At 35.9% G+C, this 20,411-nt stretch overlaps 1 protein-coding gene across 2 annotated transcripts in view; it reads right to left on the bottom strand.

Annotated features, from left to right (window-relative positions):
• CNPYb (FGF signaling regulator protein canopy b) overlaps positions 1-20,411 on the bottom strand; it is a 285,994-nt gene that overhangs the window by 116,604 nt on the left and 148,979 nt on the right. For both annotated transcript variants that reach the window (XM_090397390.1, XM_090397389.1), the window contains exon 3: positions 13,264-13,398. In XM_090397390.1, coding sequence (XP_090253516.1) covers positions 13,264-13,398 — 135 coding nt within the window. The remainder of the gene's footprint in view (positions 1-13,263; positions 13,399-20,411) is intronic.

Genomic DNA, 20,411 nt, shown 5'->3' with positions numbered 1-20,411 from the left:
TGTGTGGTATCCTATATGATCAGTTTACTGGTCCATTTGTTTTCAAGGGTTCTTGCAGGATAGATTTATCTATGATTTATGTAAGGCAAACTACCTACATTGCTTAATGTTGGTCGTTTGTCTTACATAAATCATAGATAGATAAAAAAAAAAAAAAAAAAAAAAAATCAACCTCAAACATGAGAGAAAGCAAAATCAATAACACATCACAGATGAATGTGGTTAAGGAGAAAGAAGGAACCTGATATGTTTTCTCAACAATCTGTCTGCAAGATAAACAGTATGAAGGCTGTTCCAAATAACAGAAGAAAAAAATGGAGAATAAGTTTGCAGCTGAACTGTTTATGAATGTTTGGCAAGTAGCTCACAATAATTTGAGTTGTGTATGGTGGGGCAGTATTAAGGAGGCAGAGGGTTACAAGTGGGGTCCCACAGGGCTCAGTACTGGGACCTATATTGTTTAACCTTTATATCAGTGACACTGTCAGTGGATTGCAAGGGGATATTCAGTTGTTTGTGGATGATGCAAAGCTGGGAAGGATTATTAATAATAGTGCAGATGTGGTAGTCCTGCAAGAGATTTGAATAAGCTAGATAGATCGGCAAATGAATGGGGGTGTCGGTTTAATGCAGCAAAATGTAATGTAAGGTCTTCAGGTTTGGGAACATCGATGGGATGCTGCATACTCTATGGGAGGAGTTATACTGGAGGAAGGAGGGGAGACGAGATCTGGGGTTCATGATTGATAGAAACCTGAAATTTAGGGGACATATTGCAAAGGTGGTGAAGGTAACACAGAGGATTGCTTCAATAATGAGAAGGACACTGACCTGCAGAGATAAAAAGGTTATCATTCCGTTGTATAAGACTCTGATCAGACCATACTTAGACTATTGTTCTCAGATTTGGTCCCTGGGATTTGAAGGGGATAAATTAACTGTGGAAAGGGTACAAAGGCAGATAACAAAGATGGTTTCAGGACTGTACAATGTTAGTTATGAGGATCGGCTGAGGGAATGTGGACTGCAGAGTTTGATGGATAGAAGAAGGAGAGGTGATATGATTGAGACTTTTAAACTGTTGAAAGGTGGTTACATGGTTAACACTGGGGAGTTCTTTCGCTTGGTTGAACAGCGGGAAGGAGTGATAACAAGAGGCCGAGGAGCGGTTTCTTTGCATGGAGGGTGGTTGAATCATGGAATGCATTGCCTGATGGAGTGGTGAGAGCGAGAATGGTCAATGAGTTTAAGGAGTAGTATGATAGACTTTGTGTTTCTTGGGGAGGGGGGGACTTCTCCTCGATGAGTCTTGATAGACTTTGTGTTTCTTAGAAGGGACCTCCCACGATGAGTCTTTTGACTCCATGGAGGCCTGGATGATAATAATAATAATGGAAGCAGTGTCTTTGAGAAAGTGACTACAACTTCTATAAAAAAAAGTTCATCTATAAACAGATGGCTTTCTTCTGAAGAGCATCAAGCATTTTTAGGAGAAATATTCTTAAATGAGAGCTAAGAGCCGCTATTATGAGATTAAAAAATTGTCGGTTCAAAAAGAGCTTGAGCCAGAGAATAAAAGTCTTTCAAATTTGGACTTCTAAAGTTATCTTGCCAACACTATGCATTAAATTCAGCTTGCCAGAAATGTCATTAACACTTTAAATAAGAATACTGATAGTTTCTGGTAATCAAAAGATAAGTTCCGTAAAATATGTGATACAAAAAATGAAGAAGAAGACATTCGATTGGCCTACAAGTCCACTTAACAAGGATGACATTTTAAATGATCTTCCATGTTTTCTTTTTTTACTATTGTTTATAGCTGTTACTGCTGATGTTAGTTTTCATTTGTTCAGTTATTTACTCTGTATAAATCCCAAATCTGTCCAACCTCAGAATATTGCCCTCAAATTTGCAGTGATACATCTTAAATGTCTCTAAATATTCTTAATGCTATTCAGCAGGTAGAATTTGGATGATTAATGGCCTCTCTCTCATTCACAGATGCTCTTCAGTTGATCAGTTTCTGCTGTCTCTCATCTACAGAATATTTTCATGGGTGTTATTCAGACTAACTATTATCCATTATCTTCCCCATTTCTACTAAACCTAATGACTGCTGCCCAACATCCTTTTAGAGCCAAACTACTGACTCACCAACCAGGCACTCCTAGTCAATCTTTAATTCTATGTACATTAGTTCTGTGGAACAAGCTTCCCCATAAAGTACTCCCATGAGACTACAACCTCCGACACTTTAAGAAGAATACCAACTGATTACTTTGCTCTTGATCCCAACCCACATGCTTGTCATTTATTTTGCTAATAGGCCTTGCAGCCTCTCGTGTGTCGGAGTGATATATATATATATATATATATATATATATATGTATATATATATATATGTGTGTGTGTGTGTGTGTGTGTAGGAAGATTGATTTACTAGTTTGATATACATTTTTAAAAAAACTGAATGACTAAATATCGAGAAAAATGAGTTTCACAACTCATTTTCAGCTTGTATCAGCCTTCTTCAGATGCACATTAAAAAAGAAATAACCAATAAAACATAGAGGAAATAACTGTAAACATCATGGAAAGTTAGTGTATGTATATATATTCAAAGTTGAAACGTTTAAAACTGTTCTCTCGTTGGCTTCATTGTTGGGAGTATGCATGCTTATAGCATCTTGCGAACACCAGCATTTGATCATAGAACAATGACAGTCTGAAAGGTTGTAACTCAGGTTATTGTTGAGATGTAGGGGGGTTGAGAATGATTTCTTTTGATTCTATTATCTTTCTTTCTAATTCATCGTAGCAACGGAAAATGTTATTAGACTTGTCCTATAGGATTGAATGGATAAGATTTTCTTCATTAGAATCGGCCGAGAACAGAACATGACTAGACAAAGCACTGGCTTGCATTCTCCTGTAACTGACATCTCTCTTATGCACTGAAGAACATAACTCGATCGATTTCTCTGTTTGGCCAAAGTATGGTATATCACAGTTGCACCAAATCTGATATATTTAAGGTTGTGATGTCTAGGTTTTGGACGGCTCACTCAGGAACGGATTTTCGGAAGAGGAGTAAATAAAGTTCTTATGTTGTATTTCCTAAGAACTTTGGCCAATTTGGGTGAGACAGAGCTTATGTATGGTATAGAAATATTACCTTTCGCCTTATTGGTCTCTTCATTATTGCAAGCAGGTGGATTTGATAAGAATTTGTCAATTGTTTTTTGTGAATAACCATCTAATTGAAAAGTAGACCTGAGAAAATTGAGTTCTTTATTAAGTTCTATCTCATCATCAAGAAGAGAGTGAGCACGATGTCCTAGTATAGAAACAATTCCACACTTCTGAGGAGGATAATGATGGGATTGACTGTGGAGATATCTGTTGGTGTGGGTAGCTTTTCTGTAAATCGAGATTTTTAATTTCTCTGAGGAATGGGTCAGTTTGATGTCCATAAAAAGGAAGAGAACCATTAGCTTCAAACTCGGCCGTAAATTTTATGTATAAAATATATTATTATTAAGGAAGATGAAATAGCTATTTTTGATATAGTCTCCTTATTTACCAATGTTCCTATGGATGAAGTTCTTGTACTACTCAAAGATAAATTACCTAAAAAGATCATGGCCTTACATACTCATTGCATCCACTCAGGATGCAATGAGTTTCAGGACACCATCTATAAACAAAATTATGGCTTGCAATGGGTAATCCATTGTCACCTGTATTGCGAGCATCTATTTAGAAGATCTGGAAGTTAAAGCCATCTCTTCTTATCCTTTAAAACCAAGAATTCGGAAAAGATATATCGATGACATTTTCCTGATTTGGAGCCGTGGCCGTGAATCTCTCCTGAACTTCCTAGAACATCTAAATAATCAACATGGAAACATAAAATTTACGGCTCAGTTTGAAGCTAATGGTTCTCTTCCTTTTTTTGGACATCAAACTGACCATTTCCTCAGCGTAATTAAAAATATCGATTTACAGAAAAGCTACCCACACCAACAGATATCTCCACGGTCAATTCCATCATTATCCTCCTCAAAAGTTTGAAATCATTTCTACACTACGACATCGTGCTCACTCTCTTCTTGATGATGAGATAGAACTTAATAAAGAACTCAATTTTCTCAGGTCTACTTTTCAACCAAATGGTTATTCATAAAAAACAATTGACAAATTCCTATTAAATCCACCTGCTCGCAATAATGAAGAGACCAATAGGGTGAAAGATAATATTTCTATACCATACATAAGCTTTGTCTCACCCAAATTGGCCAAGGTTCTTAGGAAATGCAACATAAGAACTTTATTTACTCCTCTTCCAAAAATCCGCTCCTTAGTGAGCCGTCCGAAACTTAGCCATCACAACCTTAAATATCCCGGTGTTTACCAGATTTGGTGCGACTGTGATATACCATAATAATAAAAAGGTTATTTTTGACCACAAGAACTATAGGAGAGATTTATTTCTATTTGGGATTATATAGGTCAAATTTATTTCAAACTAAGTTAGAAAATACCAACAAGTTATTTTTACCCTGACAAAGCCAACATTAACTGCTTTCCTTCGTCAGGGTAAAAAATAGATGTAAGATAACTTAAATGCTAAAACTATAAATGAAGGAAGGACCAAATATAATTGTATTTTTACAAAAAACAGAAGAATGCGTACATCACACACAAGGAGCGTGTATGATCTCACTCTTGTTGTTATGTAGGAACGTTCTGTAATTGGCAGCAAGATTTAATTCTGGCATGCTTAAAGATCTTATGAAGGTCTTCCAAACCTCAGGCAGAATTTCTTGGAACCAAGAAAATTGATCCACAAGATACTTTTCTGTGACCCCCCCCCCCTCCCATTACAAAGACAGCCTGATGATATACATTTTAATTCCACTATCGTGATTCTGTATACGGGGACAGTTTACAATAAGATTGCTACACTCCTCAAACCACATGGAATATGAGTGGCTTTTAAACCTTCAAAGGCCATCTGCCAATTCTTAAGATCTCCAAAAGACAGTCATCCTTTTTTCAAATATGCTGGAGTCTACAACATCCCCTGTTCGTGGAGCTTAAACTATATTGGTCAGACCTCCAGAAGTTTTTAAATCAGAAAAAAGGAACACGTATAATAGAGAAGACAAATCGGGGTTGGGTTTTCATTTCTCCAGGACAAACCATACCATTGAATGGGACAAAAGCTCCATGCCCTACTTGGAGGAGGATTTCTGTTCCCGAATCATAAAAGAAGCCATAACAGTGATCTGTTCAGAACAAAACCTAAATAGAAACCAGGGATTAATTCTGCCTGAGATTTGGAAGACCCTCATAAGATCTTTAAGCATGTCAGAATTAAATCTTGCTGCCAATTACAGAACGTTCCTACATAACAACAAGTGAGATCATACACGCTCCATGTGTGTGATGTACGCGTTCTTCCGTTTTTTGTAAAAATACAATTGTATTTAGTTCTTCCTTCCTTGATAGTTTTAGTGTAATAGTTTTAGCGTTTAAGTTGTCTTACATTTTTTTACCCTGACGAAGCTAAACAGTTAAAGTTGGCGAAACGTGTCGGTATTTTCTAACTTAGTTTGAAATAAATTTGACCTATATAAACCGAAATAGAAGTCAATCTCTTCTATATGTGATATACCATACTTTGGCCAAACAGAGAAATTGATCAAGTTACGCATTGAAGAACACAAGAGAGATGTCAGTTACAGGAGAACGCGAGCCAGTGCTTTGTCTAGTCATGTTCTATTCTCGGCAGAATCTAATGAAGAAAACCTTAGCCATACAGTCCTATGTGACAAGTCTAATAACATTTTCTGTTGCCACAATGAATTAGAAAGAAAGATAATAGAATCAAAAGAAATCATTCTCACCACCTACATCTCAACAACAACCGAGTTATAACCTTTCAGACTGTCATTGTGCTACAATCAAATATTGGCATTTGCGAGAGAACAGTGTAATGTCGTTGTTTTTCTATCTATATGTTGTTACTTATTGATCAACTCTATTCTATTCCTTAATTATTCTTACCTATCAAAATCTTGTCTTGTTACTACTCGAATTAGATTCTTATCTGCTGCACCTTTTCTATAACCCTCTATGGCCTATCCTTCAAAATTTTGAAACGTGCAAAATTCAAACAAAGAGAATGCTTCAAGTTAGAGCCAAATTCTCCCTGATTGAAAATCCGAGGTCAAACCCTTTTCGGAGTTAAGAAAATTTATTTGTTTCGCTGCACCATCTTAATTCCTATGCAAGAGAAAAATTCTTGTCAGAGATTTGACTTACAGACTATCACGTTTTCAAAATCTAACAAATTAAATAAATCCCTACTATACTTATTTCAGACTAGATTGCAATCGTAGCCCATTCTTATCTTAAACTCCCGTGCTTCAACTTATTCAGGTTCTATTTTTTTAGCAAGAGGTGCATTGACTTGAAATATCAGACACATATTTTGGGTAAATAAAACAGGAATGTTTATTATCGCTAAGGCATGATACATGTTAATCGAACTAAATGCTAGGTCCCAAAAATGCAATGCTACACAAGCAGACAAAGTCTATTTTACAATCAGTATATTATGTTGAAAGACATTAGCAGAGACAAGCAATCTCATTCCCATTCACTTAATTCAACCTCATAGATCATTATCTTTCTATATATATACAGGGTGTTCGGGATAAATTTGACAGTTTCGTAAGGAAAAAGAAAATCTTCTTTGTATCTATTAAATTTAATGAATTGACAAAAAAACATTACAGGCAGAGTTAATTACAATACTATCAACAAGATTTACTCAAAATAACCACCATTAGCATCGATCACAGCTTCAATTCTGCTTCGGAACCTCGAACAAGCTGATGCTACAGTCTCCCTGGGAAGGGCCGCAAAAACTGTTTTAATTTTATCCATTAACTGGGCTTTTGTATTACTGGAAGTGCGATTGGTGTCTTTTACAACTGCGCCCCATACAAAATAATCCATGGGGTTAAGGTCTGGGGAGTTTGGAGGCCAAACATTTGGACTGGTGAAGTCGTAGAAATTTTCAGACAACCATTTTTGACTTTTCCCAGAGGTGTGGCAAGGGGCCGAATCCTGCTGCCATACATACGGCCTACCATTGGCTACCCTTGTTATCCAGGGCTTGACTACAGTTAGCAACTCCACGAACAAAGCCCGAATTCCAATGCCAGGGTTCTTCAACACCTGTTCCTGCAGATTTGCGAGGAATTCTGCTGTACGAACGCAATCAGATCGTCTGCTAGGGATCTTTCTTCTTGCTACATCCTCGTAGTCACCATTGCAAGTCTCTAGTTCATGCCTGATTGTTTTTACTGTATTCAGGGAGCATTGGGCAGCAGTCGTAATATCCTTATTTTGATGGCGGGCACGAATCATCATGATGATACAAGTTATTCTCTTCCATGATTCAGGTGGGTTCCAGCTATCTATCCTTTCTGACATCTTGTATATGAATGAAGAAGGGTCCAAACTTTTAAATGAAGAGAAGTGTGTGTTAATACATGTAACTTACGGAAAAATATAATTAATTATAAATATGTCAAATTTATCCCGAACACCCTGTATATATATATATATATATATATATGAATTGATATGATTAAGGGAAAGTATGATGATAAGCTCAATTATCAAAAGCCATTTTGTAAAATCTCTTGCTGAAAAATTTTGCAGTGCTTATTTTTTGCAACCGATTTTCCAATTTTTTTTTTTTTAGTATTTAGTAATATTGAAAGTGTAATGAAGAAAACGTGCTAAATAGACATTACTAATAGTGCATATGCATTGATTGTATAGCTGTAATAAGCTGTGAAGCTGTAAGTGGGGATTAAGCCAGATTAGCAATGACGAAACACCAACCAAAGGTTGGTGAGGTCAACCATTGTTGACCGATCGGGCACAAATGACGTCATCAATAGAGACAATGGGTGACATTTTTGCATAAAAGGAGATTGTGGCCCTTGGCTGAAGGCTTTTGCTGGTCGCCGGGGCTTTTTCTTCCAGTTGTTGTCAGGCCTCTTCCTTCCGTTCGTCGCCAAGGCTTTTCCCCCCTCGAATATGATAGGACCTGTCTCCAGATAGTAGCAGACCGATTTCCTCAGCTGTTACAAGCAAGCTGGCTAATCCCATATTGAATATTCTGACGGAGGAAAGATCTACTAGCAACTGCCTATGATGTCCAAGCAGCCAGGAAGTTTACCAAAAGAAGACGCTAAAGTCCTAGAAGTATGCTGTATTTTGGACTCTTTAATTTTGGTCAATATATAATTAGGCTATGATTTTGTAATAAGTAAGAAAGTGTATTTCGAATTCGCAAATGTGCCTGCAAGAACTAGTTTGTATAAAAGGCGGTAACTAAGTCCCAAAATTTTGTATTTGTTAGCTTGTCTGATAAGTCTATGAATGTGCACTTAATTTTAATGCAGGGAGCAGTGCTATTGTGAATTTGTATGTGTCTAGGCTATATTTAAGTCAGTAATTAAGGGAAGAATTTTTTTATCTGTTTGTGCAGTGTGCAAGTATGTACATAGTATATGTCTATCAAGTTTACACAGGAATTGTGAGTTTGTCATAAAAATTGCATTACTTGCTTATAAAAGAGTTAAGTGTGATAATTGCAAAATATCTTGAGTGTAAATATACTTCTTGTCTAGTGTTAGAATAAATGTTTTGTAACAGCCTGATTTGTTCTTTTGGCTAATGCACTATCTCCAAAAAATGCGAACCTGCGGGCATAATAAGATACAAGTAGTCACTACTTGCATATAGAGAATTAGTATATATAATTTGTGATTAATTCCTGTTTTCCTCACCCTATCTTTCAAACAATAATTAATGAAATTAGGTGGCACATTTGAAACAAAAAAATTCTTAATTTGATTTTGTGTGAGAGTGGGGAACTGCACACACACTAGACTTGCTTATAACACAAACACAAAGTTTGTGTTATAAGCAAGGGGGACAGAAATTGGTCACGGTAAGATTAACCTTGAGAGGTTTATTTATAGTCCTAACTTAGTGAAGCAGAATAAAGTAAAGTTAAGACATAGTTAAGTTTAAATAATTAACATTATTTAACAATGGTGCAGACATTTATTTAATTAACATAATATTTTAACACCATGACATGTATAGCAGCAGAAAGCAGAATATGGCATTAGTGTGAACAGATGTAAATTCATCAATAAAATCTTTATCAATTGTTATTAAGTTAATCAATGATAACCTTGTTAACCACTATGCATTTAGTCTATGCTTATACACATGTTTTAACTGACATTAATCTCAGCTAATAAGCTGTGGCACAGTTAATCATGACGCACTCAATATGTATACCAAAAGGCTTCAGACTTCTGTACTATTCTGAGCTCTAACATTGGACAACATATATTTACTTATGCTAACCAGTGTTCACTTATCAAAATTAGAAGAAATAAGTAATAAATCCACTAATGACTTTTATTCTACAAGTGAAGTAGGTGAAGCTGTTTAGCTGTAACTTTTTAAGTCTGGAAGGCAGCCATCTCCACCTTTACTATCAGTGATTGCTGGTCAAGATACTAATGATTTTAATAGGCATCTCTGGGAGGGAAGGGGATGCCAAACAGTGGCCACCATCTCATAATCCCTAACATCATATATATTACTGTTTCAGACAGTAATGTAAACTTAAACAAAATGCAGGCAGGAAGGTTAGCAAAACTGGTATTACATTCCAAAATTTCAAGAAAAATACTAGAGACTAAGGGAACAATATAGACTGATGCAGTTAGAATTGAAACAGAATGCTGAAATATATTATTATTATTTATATGGACACACTATAGAGTCAAAAGACTCGTCACGAGAGACCCACTCTATCCATTAGCACAATACCGATCATATACAATACCTATCTCCTTAAACCTATTCACTGTTGGGGCACCCACAACTGCCTCTGGCAATCTATTTCACTCATTCACCACTTTCTTTGCTGGCCTGGTTGACTGAGTGGTTAGTGTATCTGCTCTCCAGACTAAAGGCAGCGGGTTTGAATCCTGCCATGGGCATGGATGTTTGTAATTGTCTGTCAAAATACTAGTGGTGATGGTGGGTGGTAGATGGCATTGGTGTAGATGATGACAGTAGTAGTTGGTGGAGATAGAGTTGGAGTAGGTGCCCTCCCTCGATGAGTCTTTGGACTCCCTGGAGGTGTGACGTAATAATAATAATACATCTCCTTAAACCTATTCACTGTTGGGGCACCCACAACTGCCTCTGGCAATCCATTTCATTCATTCACCACTCTCCAAGAAAAGAACCTAGTCCACACACCCTTAGACAGGTTTCAAATGTAATCCTTTGCTTTCCTCTTATTCCCCATGTATTGAAAAATTTCTTCTGTGTCAATCTTTATAGTGTCCCTTTAGTAACTTATAAGTTTCTATCATATCCCCCTCCTCTCTGCCTGTTAGCTAAAATCTGTAACCCACACATCCTTAATCTATCCTCATAGGGAACATTCCACAGACCTGTCACCAGCTTGGTCACTCATCTCTGAATCTTCTCCAACACCAAATCGGTGCACAGCAGTAAACACGAAGCCGAATCATAACCTCCCTGTCTCTACTTGTCAATGTGCTCTTCGGCATCCAATTTCTGAGCTATTTTGCCAACTCTTGCGATATATCCTCTGAATTTCAAATCTCTATTCACCATCACCTCTAGATCCCTAGCCTTCTCAATTTCCTGTAAACTAACCATCAATATTATATGAAGTGTGTAATCTTTTCATCCCGAAGTGCATTACCTTACATTTTAAAATACTGAATTGACAACTATTGGCCTTTACATTGGAATTAATTTAATTTATCTTGTAAGCTATCTACATCACCTTTATCAACTATTGCCCTTCCTAGTTTTGCACCATTGGCAAATAACTGAATGTCTCCTGTCAAATTTTCTGCTGTATCATTAATATACAATAAAGAGTAGTAGTCCTAGTAGAGGGCCCTGGGCACTCCACTAGTCACTCTTATTTGTCTTGATTACACTCCACCATGCACTACCCTGTGATGTCTGTCTATCAGCCCCCCCCCCCCCCCCAATCTATGCCACCAGCCTCATATCCATTCGGATTTGCTCCAACTTATGTAACAGTTTTCCATGTGGTATTCTAAATGTCTTTGCAAAGTCCAGCACTATCATGATGTAGCCATGATAGTGCTGGACTACTTTGCTGGGCATTTCCTTTATCCAATTTTGCTGTCACCATTGCTACACAATCTTAAAGGGATGAGTTTTCAAAATAAATTTATGACATGGATTTAAGAAAGAACTGACCAACAGGTTATAAAATGTGAATAATTTACTGAGGCAGAACTTACTTTATATGGTGCAGCATGGCTTTGTAAAAGGTATCTTATTCCTATCCACCCATTCCTGAATTTTACTTTTAATCAACTTTTCCAATACTTCACCCACCACTCCAGAGATACTAACTGATCTGTAATTTGCTACTTCAGTCTTGGAATCACCTTTATGTAATGGTGATTACCCTCTTTACACTTCCTTGGAACCTTGCCAGAGCTGAGACTTCGATTGAACAACTTCATCAGAGGCACTGCCAGTTCACTTGCACATTCTCATTGTACACGAGTAGACATACAGGCCCACTGCTGTATTCACATTGAAATATAAGATCTAACAATATTGGGATCATGACAAGACTAAAGTTTGTAATAATGTACATTACAATTATATAGTATGTATCCTTCATCCACACTCGAGGTTGTTATACAAACTTAAAGGGATGAGTTTGCAAAATAAATTTGCAACATGAATTTAAGAAAGGCTGACCAACAGTTATCAGGAAGTGATGTAAGGTGGTGGACAGTCTATGAGGAGTAAGAAGAGGGTGACCAAGGATATATATAATAGGGTTCCATGCTTAAGCACTGCTGTTTAACGTGCACACTTCTTAAGCCACTACTTTTACTACAGCAATAATATTATAACAAACTTACACTATTACACTATAACAAATTATCATGAAATTCCAACCAAAGTTCCACAGGAAGAATGAGATTTGTTGCAACCAACTATTCTAAATGAAATTCACTATAACAAATTATTTCTGTGGTTCTTACAAGTTTGTTATAGCGAGAGTAAACTGTATATTAATGATATTAGGAAGAGTGTCTTGAGTGTTATATTCAGTTTTTACTAAGTTGGGGGCAATGATAGAGAATGTCACTGTATAGAATCCCTGCTCTAGTTTGAACAGATTGGTTATATAATCACAGGTAGCCTATCATATTAACAGGAATTTGTTGGATGTAGTCAAAGAGACTTGAAACTTGGGGATTATTGTGGACTATGTGCATGTTAAAGTCTAGAAGTCACACTGCTAAGATGTTTAAGTCACTGCATTAGAATACAGCAATGTTAAATAGAACAATAGCATGCAAGAATAAATAAGTTATTCTCCCATTTCACAAGACTTGCATATGACCACAGCTGGATTACTGTCAGCAGAACCAAGATGGTAACTGGTCTATGAAATTGTGCATATGAGATCATATTAATGGAATGTAGGCTTGAACGTTTGAGAGGAATAGATAGAAGAGTGGAGGCATATCAAAAACAAAACAGTAAGGCGATCTTACAGTATAGTATATCTTACAAGCAAAATTTTTCAGATTATGAATGGTTGAAGTAGAATTTGGGATCATATCTGGAAACTGGCTAGAGGTGTTATCAAGCATGTGAAGTCCAGGTCCTTCTTGTGGTGAGTATATGAAGTGGGCTACCATTAGATGTGTATATGCCCACAGTAAATGTGTTCAAGAAGCGATATAATTTAAGTATGAGTTGCTAAATGGGCTTTCCTATTGAGTCCTTGTAATCTGTGGAGATGATAGCATACTCTTACTATAAAATAATAATATATTATCATGGATTTCCTTCAAGAGCATATTAGACATCTGATGATGACAATTGCAGCAATAAACATCAGAGTTTAAACCCTGTGTTTATAAACAGCTGAACTCTGAATATTGTCAGTATATATCTTATTTGTTTCAAATGTTCTTCCCCCACCACTGTGTATGAAAAACACTGAATATATGTATTATATTTAACTATACAATGAAGATGGATCAATCTGTAAATGATTTGAATCTCAGAAACAAGATTACACATTAATATACTTACACCAAATCATGCAGCACTTTAAAAGTAGTGCTCATCCCTTTAGCAAAGCGAGTACTGTCTTTCCTTTCTTTATGAATATTATAATCAAGTAATTTATCACATATTCCATCCAATGACTCCAAAAGGCGAAGTTCCCTAAACAAAGAAAGCTTAATTTAACCAAATAATTAGTTATATTAATTAAACAGCTAAAGCAGATATCCTTATATGGCAATGTGCTGTTTGAAACTTTTAAAAATACAAATATGTGAAAGATACTAATCTGAAGGTTCCATGGCTTATTGCAACATGACAGGTAAGAAAATCAAATACTTTATTAAAAAAACATTTAGAGGACTTCCTACCAATATAAACTTGCCTATTATGGACAATTTTGCAGATCTAAAGTTAAGAGAACACCTGAACTCTATATTTATAAATCAATAAAAAGCAGACCACATAGTCTACTTTTATGCACTTCATGCAGTAAGGTGATGAAATATCAACGTGCTAAAAAGATGACACTAAAGAAGTGTAAGACTATACAGCGAATTCTGCAAGATATACTCTACATGCTAGCCCTATGCAGAACACTCTGGATTTAAATAAATTTTAAATCCAGAGTGGCTGCCAGAAGCTCCCATATTTGGGACTGTTCAATCTACCCTGCCAAAAACAACTAAACCAGTGATTTTTGAGTGCATCTAAAGGACACGTCACCTGCTATTGAAATATTTCATTCTCTTACTCATGCTGCATTATGTACCTTTGTAATTACAATGTGATTATTCAAACCATCGCACTGCAATTACAAAGTAATTTTAAATGCACTGATAAAATATGTGTTGTATGTCAGTCACTGCATTAGAATACAGCAATGTTAAATAGAACACTAGAATGCAAGAATAAATAAGTTATTCTCCCATTTCACAAGACTTGCATATGAACACAGCTGGATTACTGTCAGCAGAACCAAGATGGTAACTAGTGTATGAAATTGTGCATATGAGGTCATATTAATGGAATGTAGGCTTGAACGTTTGAGAGGAATAGATAGAAGAGTGGAGGCATGTCAAAAACAAAACAGTTAGTAAGGAGATCTTATAGTATAGTATATCTTACAAGCAAAATTTTTCAGATTTTATTGCATCAATCTGTCTACATCTTGGTCTTCCTCTAGGTCTTTTTCCTGCTAGTCTGTCAGAGAACACTTGTTTTGCTATTCTTTCCTTTCCCATTCTGTTTAAGTGACTGTACTTAAACTCTGTTTAAGTGACTGACCATCTGAGATTAGCTCTACTAACACATTCCTGAATGCTAACAATGACTAGTTCTTTCCTAATATCTTCATTTTTTAATATTGATACCGCCATTGATACCATCTGTTTATTATTATTACCCAAGACTCCATGCAGTCAAAGACTCATCTACGAGGTCCTTTTATCATACACACAGCTCATCATACCATGCTTTAAACACACTCAAATTCTCTGCAGACACCACACTCTCAAGCAAGGCATTCCAATCATTCACAGTAAGTAAAATAAAATAATTAATGGAACATATAACTGACATGAAATTTAGGTGTAAAAGATAATGAAAATTGGTAGAAACACTGAAAATATCAACTGCAACTATATTAGCTGCAGTTCTGAGAAAGATTAGGGGAATAACGAATGAAGAGTAGAGAAGATGTTGTGGCCTTACAAGAAGATGAATCAATTGAGTGACTGGGCACGGGAATGGGGATGCGAGTTCAATGTTGCAAAATGTAAGCTTTTAAAATTTGGAAAACAAAAATGGAATGCAGAATTTATGCTTGGTGAAGATATATTGTCGGAGGTGGAGGAAATAAGAGATAGTGAATAAGGATCTGAAATTTTGGGGACACATAGCCAAAATTGTGAATACAACACAAAGGCTTTTGGGAATGATGCGGAAGACACTGATTTGTAGAAGAGAGATTCTTATTCCATTGTATAAGGCTTTGATTAGGCTACATATGGTCCACTGTTTTGACTGCTGTTTGGATTCTGGTGTGTAATGGTAAATCCAAGTCTCATCCATAGTAATAAATCGACATACAAAATCAATTTTATTCTTGTTAAAATGCTCCAAGCACTTTTCAGAGATTTTCATGCGAGTGCATTTTTGATCTGCTGTGAGCAAGTGCGGCACCCATTTTGTGCAAAGCTTTTTCATTTGCAATTCATGTAAAATATATCCTACACGTTCTTTTGAAATGCTTATAGTCTCAGTAATTTCACGCACTTTGACTCGCCGTCATCCAATACCATATCGTGCACTTCATCAAGTAGATCATCTTCAAGGCTGGTACGGCCATGTTTAAACTCGGCAGCCCATTTCTTAATTGTCAAAAATGAAGGAGAAGAGTGCCCATAAACCTTTATGAACTTCGAATGAATTTCTTTTGCAGTTAAACCTTTTACAAAGAATTTTATAATCGCACAATACTCAATTTTATCCATTTCATCAAGGGATACAGACAACGCTTTTGCTTCAGACAGCTGTATAAAACAGATTACTTGATAAAATGACTTGCAATTTCACATGGATGCTTATGACAGATGTCCAACTTAGAAAAAAAAATTCTTGCCGATAGTGTTACCATCTATGGTCGAGGCTGAGAACTTTTCAGACCACCCTCGTAAAGTGACTTCTGACACTTCATATTTATATTTTTTGGATGATGGGAGTAGTATTGCATGACTTGTGTTTACTGAACTACTGTATGTACTGTACTGTAAGTTAATTTAATTTTACGCTATTATTAAGCAAGACCCATAGCTCTTAAAATATATTAATCTTCTGAAGCTGGTTCTGCAAGTAAAGAAATAATAAAATATCATAATCAAGGGTGCAGCTTAGTGTTAAGTTAATTTATGAAAAATATAGCATGTCTAGGACCACTACAAATACAATAATTAAGAACAAAGAATTGCTGTAAAAAATGAAAGTGACAGAGTCCTCAACTAGACTTCGTAAAGAGAGAGAGAGAGAAACAAAATGAGAAATGATTCTGTTTCTCAGGTCTTTATTTGTGAAAAGGCAAAGACTAATTTCAATGAACTAATTAGTGAATCACCTTCTCCATCAAATGCTTGATTCACTGAGTTTGCTGTCTCTCATGGCTGGTTTGAAAAGGTTCAAAAATAGATTGGGTATTGAAAGTGTTGTGAGGCATGGGGAGACTGCCAGTGCTAACCAAAGAGGCAGCAGAAGAGTTTAAAACTCAGTTTGCAGAACTTGTAGAGGGAAAGTTATCATCCACAGTAGGTTTTTATTGCAGATGAAAAAACAGGTATCTCCTGGAAGAAGTTGCCAAGAAGGACTTATATTATGAAAGAGGAGTTGACACTACCAGGCCACAAGCCCATGAAGTACTGATTCACTCTGCTCTGTTGTAGGAGTGCCTCTGCAGACCTTAAAATTACGCCATGTTTTTCAATCAGACAATCCAAGGATTTTCAAGCAGAAGAGCACTGCAAAGACTTTTCTTGGAGTTTAATGGAAGAGTACGAGAGAAAATGGTTACCAGACAACTCTTCAATGATTGGATGGCAGAAGTTTGCTGTCCAACTGTGCAGAACTACCTCAAATTCGAAAAACTCTTTCTCAGCATATTCCTGGAATTGGACAATGCCCCTGAACAGCCCACATCAGTGTGAAGCTTCCTTTTGTCAACATTAAATTCCTCCCACCTAACACCACTCTTCTTCTCTGGCCAATGGATGAGCAGGTCATTACCAACTTCAAGATCTACACTAAGCTGATGTTTGCCAAATGCCACAAGCACACATAAGCTCCAAATACCCCTACCCTCGTGAATATTGGAAGGAATACAACATCCTTTACCTTTAGAACTGTTTTGAGCAACCACAACCACTATGAACTCTGCATGGAAGAAACTGTGGCCCTCTGTGATCCATGATTTCAAGGAACAAAGCAACCATGAATCTGAAATTCTCCAATGTGGGCAGGCAGGACTGGGAGTCGATGCTGATGATGTGCAGGAACTTCGAGAGCATGAGAAGGAGTTGAATGCAACAAACCTCCAAGAGATGGCAAAGGAATCTGAATCTTATGGTGGTGAGGAGGAGCCAGAGGAAGAGAGAATGTCTCTACTGCACAGATAAAACATTTCGTGGAATGTTGGGAGGGAGTTAAAGGATTCATCTTTTCATCCTAATACAGAAGGGATAGAGTTAAACATCTGCTCATTCAAAGACAGCACCGTGGCCTATTTTAAAAAGTTAGTGAATGAGAGGAAAAACAGAACATCCTACACGGTTTCTTTAAAAGAAACCGTGTAGGATGTTCTTTCCAAAAGAAAGCACCATCACTCCAAAAGATATGCTGTTTAGAAGGAGAGATACTGTACAAAGAACTCCCTGACACTTTACACTTTTGCAGGAGATTCTTCTTCCCAACACTAATCCTTTTCCTCCTCATCTCAAAGCTTAGCATATACAAGACCAAGATAGATAAAGCTCTTTTATTATTATTATTTGTTTATTATTCAATTTGTATGTGTAATAGATGTTAATTAACATGCATAAAAAAACATTAGTTATGAACTTAAAAACATTTACAAATTAATAGCTTTGGCGGAATTCTCTGGATCTCTGAAATGGATTACATAAAACCTCATTGAACATGTAATTTGTTTAACATTACTTTTCCCAGAAAGAATTAGTGATGTTAAATGAAGGTCTATTTTATCTTATAATATTGGAGTCTTGACAGATAACAGATTAATTTGGAGAAAAACTATTGATAGTGTTATGTCCCAATTTACGATTTCTACTCTAATCTTACAAATTCCATTTATCTATATTCTTCTAACTTCTATGCCCGAGATTTTACCAAAACTTATACCAATATGTAAGTTATTGCTCCCTGTAGTACCCCTAATATTTGTATTTATACTGCGCCTTTTGGGATATTTAGTTTAGAATATTACATACATAAACAAGGAGAAGGAACTCAAATATATCTGAAAGTGTAACTATTGCAGTCATGACACTTAACTTGATTCTCAACTTAAATTTTCCGCGTGACTAAGTACAATATTTTCAAGTGGTTATCAACTGCACCATTTATGTTGTCATAAATAGGGAGAAAGTCGATCTCGAATATATCTCTTAGTATTTAAATATTATTGCAGTCGTGACTCTTAATCTCTTTCCTCAACATTAAATTTCCCACGTGATTAGGTACGATGATTTTAAGCGGTGCATTGGATTAGCAACACCAGACAACTCTTTTATCATTGAACAAAAGGTTTATTAAGTTTCTAAACATGGTACAATTCAAATACTAAACTAAAATACTTATAGACTAACATTAAATCATTACAAGCAATATGGCTATTTGTGATTATGCCACCATACACATTAATTCATAAATTCACCTGATGTGAACAAATTAGATCAATTCACACTATCTGATTATTCATACTGAAGTAGATTAACAAATCATTCACTGCTAACACATACTTGTGACATTTCAATTATTTTATACATTACATTAGGCATTCAATTCTTAGGATATGTAATTACTTAATTCACACTATTCCGTTATATGCACTAATACACAATTATGTCATTTAATTATCTTGTGCAATATAATAGAAATGCAAAAATACCTTAGGACTCTTAATCATTCACAAATCTTTAACACTAGTCGATCTACACATAACACATTCTATCATATACTAATGTCCTAGTATAACTTCAACAGTTCTGTATTGGAATCACGATACTTTTCACAGACAAATTTCTAGCTAACATAGGTTATGATTTACAGTACCTTTCTTGAGCTCTTCGTATGGGCCTTTATTCTTTTCCAAACGAACCTCTGGTATAACTTCTCGTAACTCTGGAATACTTTAACTCACATATATTTGCTCTACTATCAGCAACGAGGACATCGATCTCTTTACAGCTTTCTGCTTTGCGTAGTTATCACTAGCGTCGAAACAAAGAAGATCCCTCCTTTTCTAGGACTCTATGGCAATTTTTCTTTTGCTTCCTACTCGGGAAAACGGGAATCGAAATCCCGCTCACTTTCGTTTCCGTGTTGTGACGAGGAGATATCACCCCTGTCACCACTCAGGAAAACCCCGTGAACTCCACCGGAACCAAAACCAATCTCCAAGGCCAAAAGCAACTATCCAAAAAGAGTCTCCTCCAGGGGGTTACCAACCCTTTTATAGCTGCTCCCCTAACGGCACCTTTTCTTACTTCCTTTCTCCTCCTTCTACTTGTTTTTTAATCATCGACCAATTAGAGTGGTGTTTTCTCGCCAAACGTCATTTGATCGGCAAGCCCGTTCTCAATGTTTCAATCCGGGGAATGGCCCTAAGCGATAGCTTTGCTTTTCTTGTGCTAGCCTGACTTAATCCCCTTTCAAACCTTTTCTATGAATTCTACTTAATAACTTAATCTCTCACATAACGTATTTTATGACTCACCCATTTCTACTTATTTACTTAACTCTCTCATTTTTAATCGTATTACAATATTAATCTATACTTTCCTTTGTTAGTTACTTATTTAGTTAGAATTCCTTATTTTAAGTCATATTACAATATTAATACATTCCTTCCTTTATCAGCTACTTTAACAACAACCCTTATGTTTTATACATATTACTGGATGCAAGAAATTTTCCATTAAATAATTCATTTTTTTATGCAGGGGTTTTAATTTATGATATTTATTCTTCATGTTACACCACCATGATAGCTGAGAATACTATATTCCTAAGATATCAGGTGTAACAATAGGAAGTAATGATGATGTAACTTTTCATGTGGTGCTATCCTAATATCCTAGTACACCTCCCCTGAGAGTACATGTCAGTAATTTGACATGTACTCTCATGTCAGCAATTTGATGATGAAGGAATATTACATTTATGATTTCTCTTTCATTTATTTTAAGTGAACTAACCAAGTAAAACAGAACAAAACAAGTAATAAAATTGACTGCAGACAATATCATAAAAAGGCATATTTTGCAAATCCATTCTTTCTATTAACACCATTCATCATAATGATGATAGAAAAAAAAAAAAAAAGAAAAAAATATTCAAACCATTTTTTGGTATATATATTATATACACATTATTTTTCATCTAATTTT

The sequence above is a fragment of the Typopeltis vanoorti genome, chromosome 9, assembly GCF_054136105.1.
Source record: "Typopeltis vanoorti isolate ZY-2024b chromosome 9, IOZ_Tvanoo_1.0, whole genome shotgun sequence".
Classification (NCBI taxonomy): domain Eukaryota; kingdom Metazoa; phylum Arthropoda; class Arachnida; order Uropygi; family Thelyphonidae; genus Typopeltis; species Typopeltis vanoorti.
Note: the sequence above shows the minus strand (reverse complement) of the source record. Positions and strands in the feature narration are given on the sequence as shown.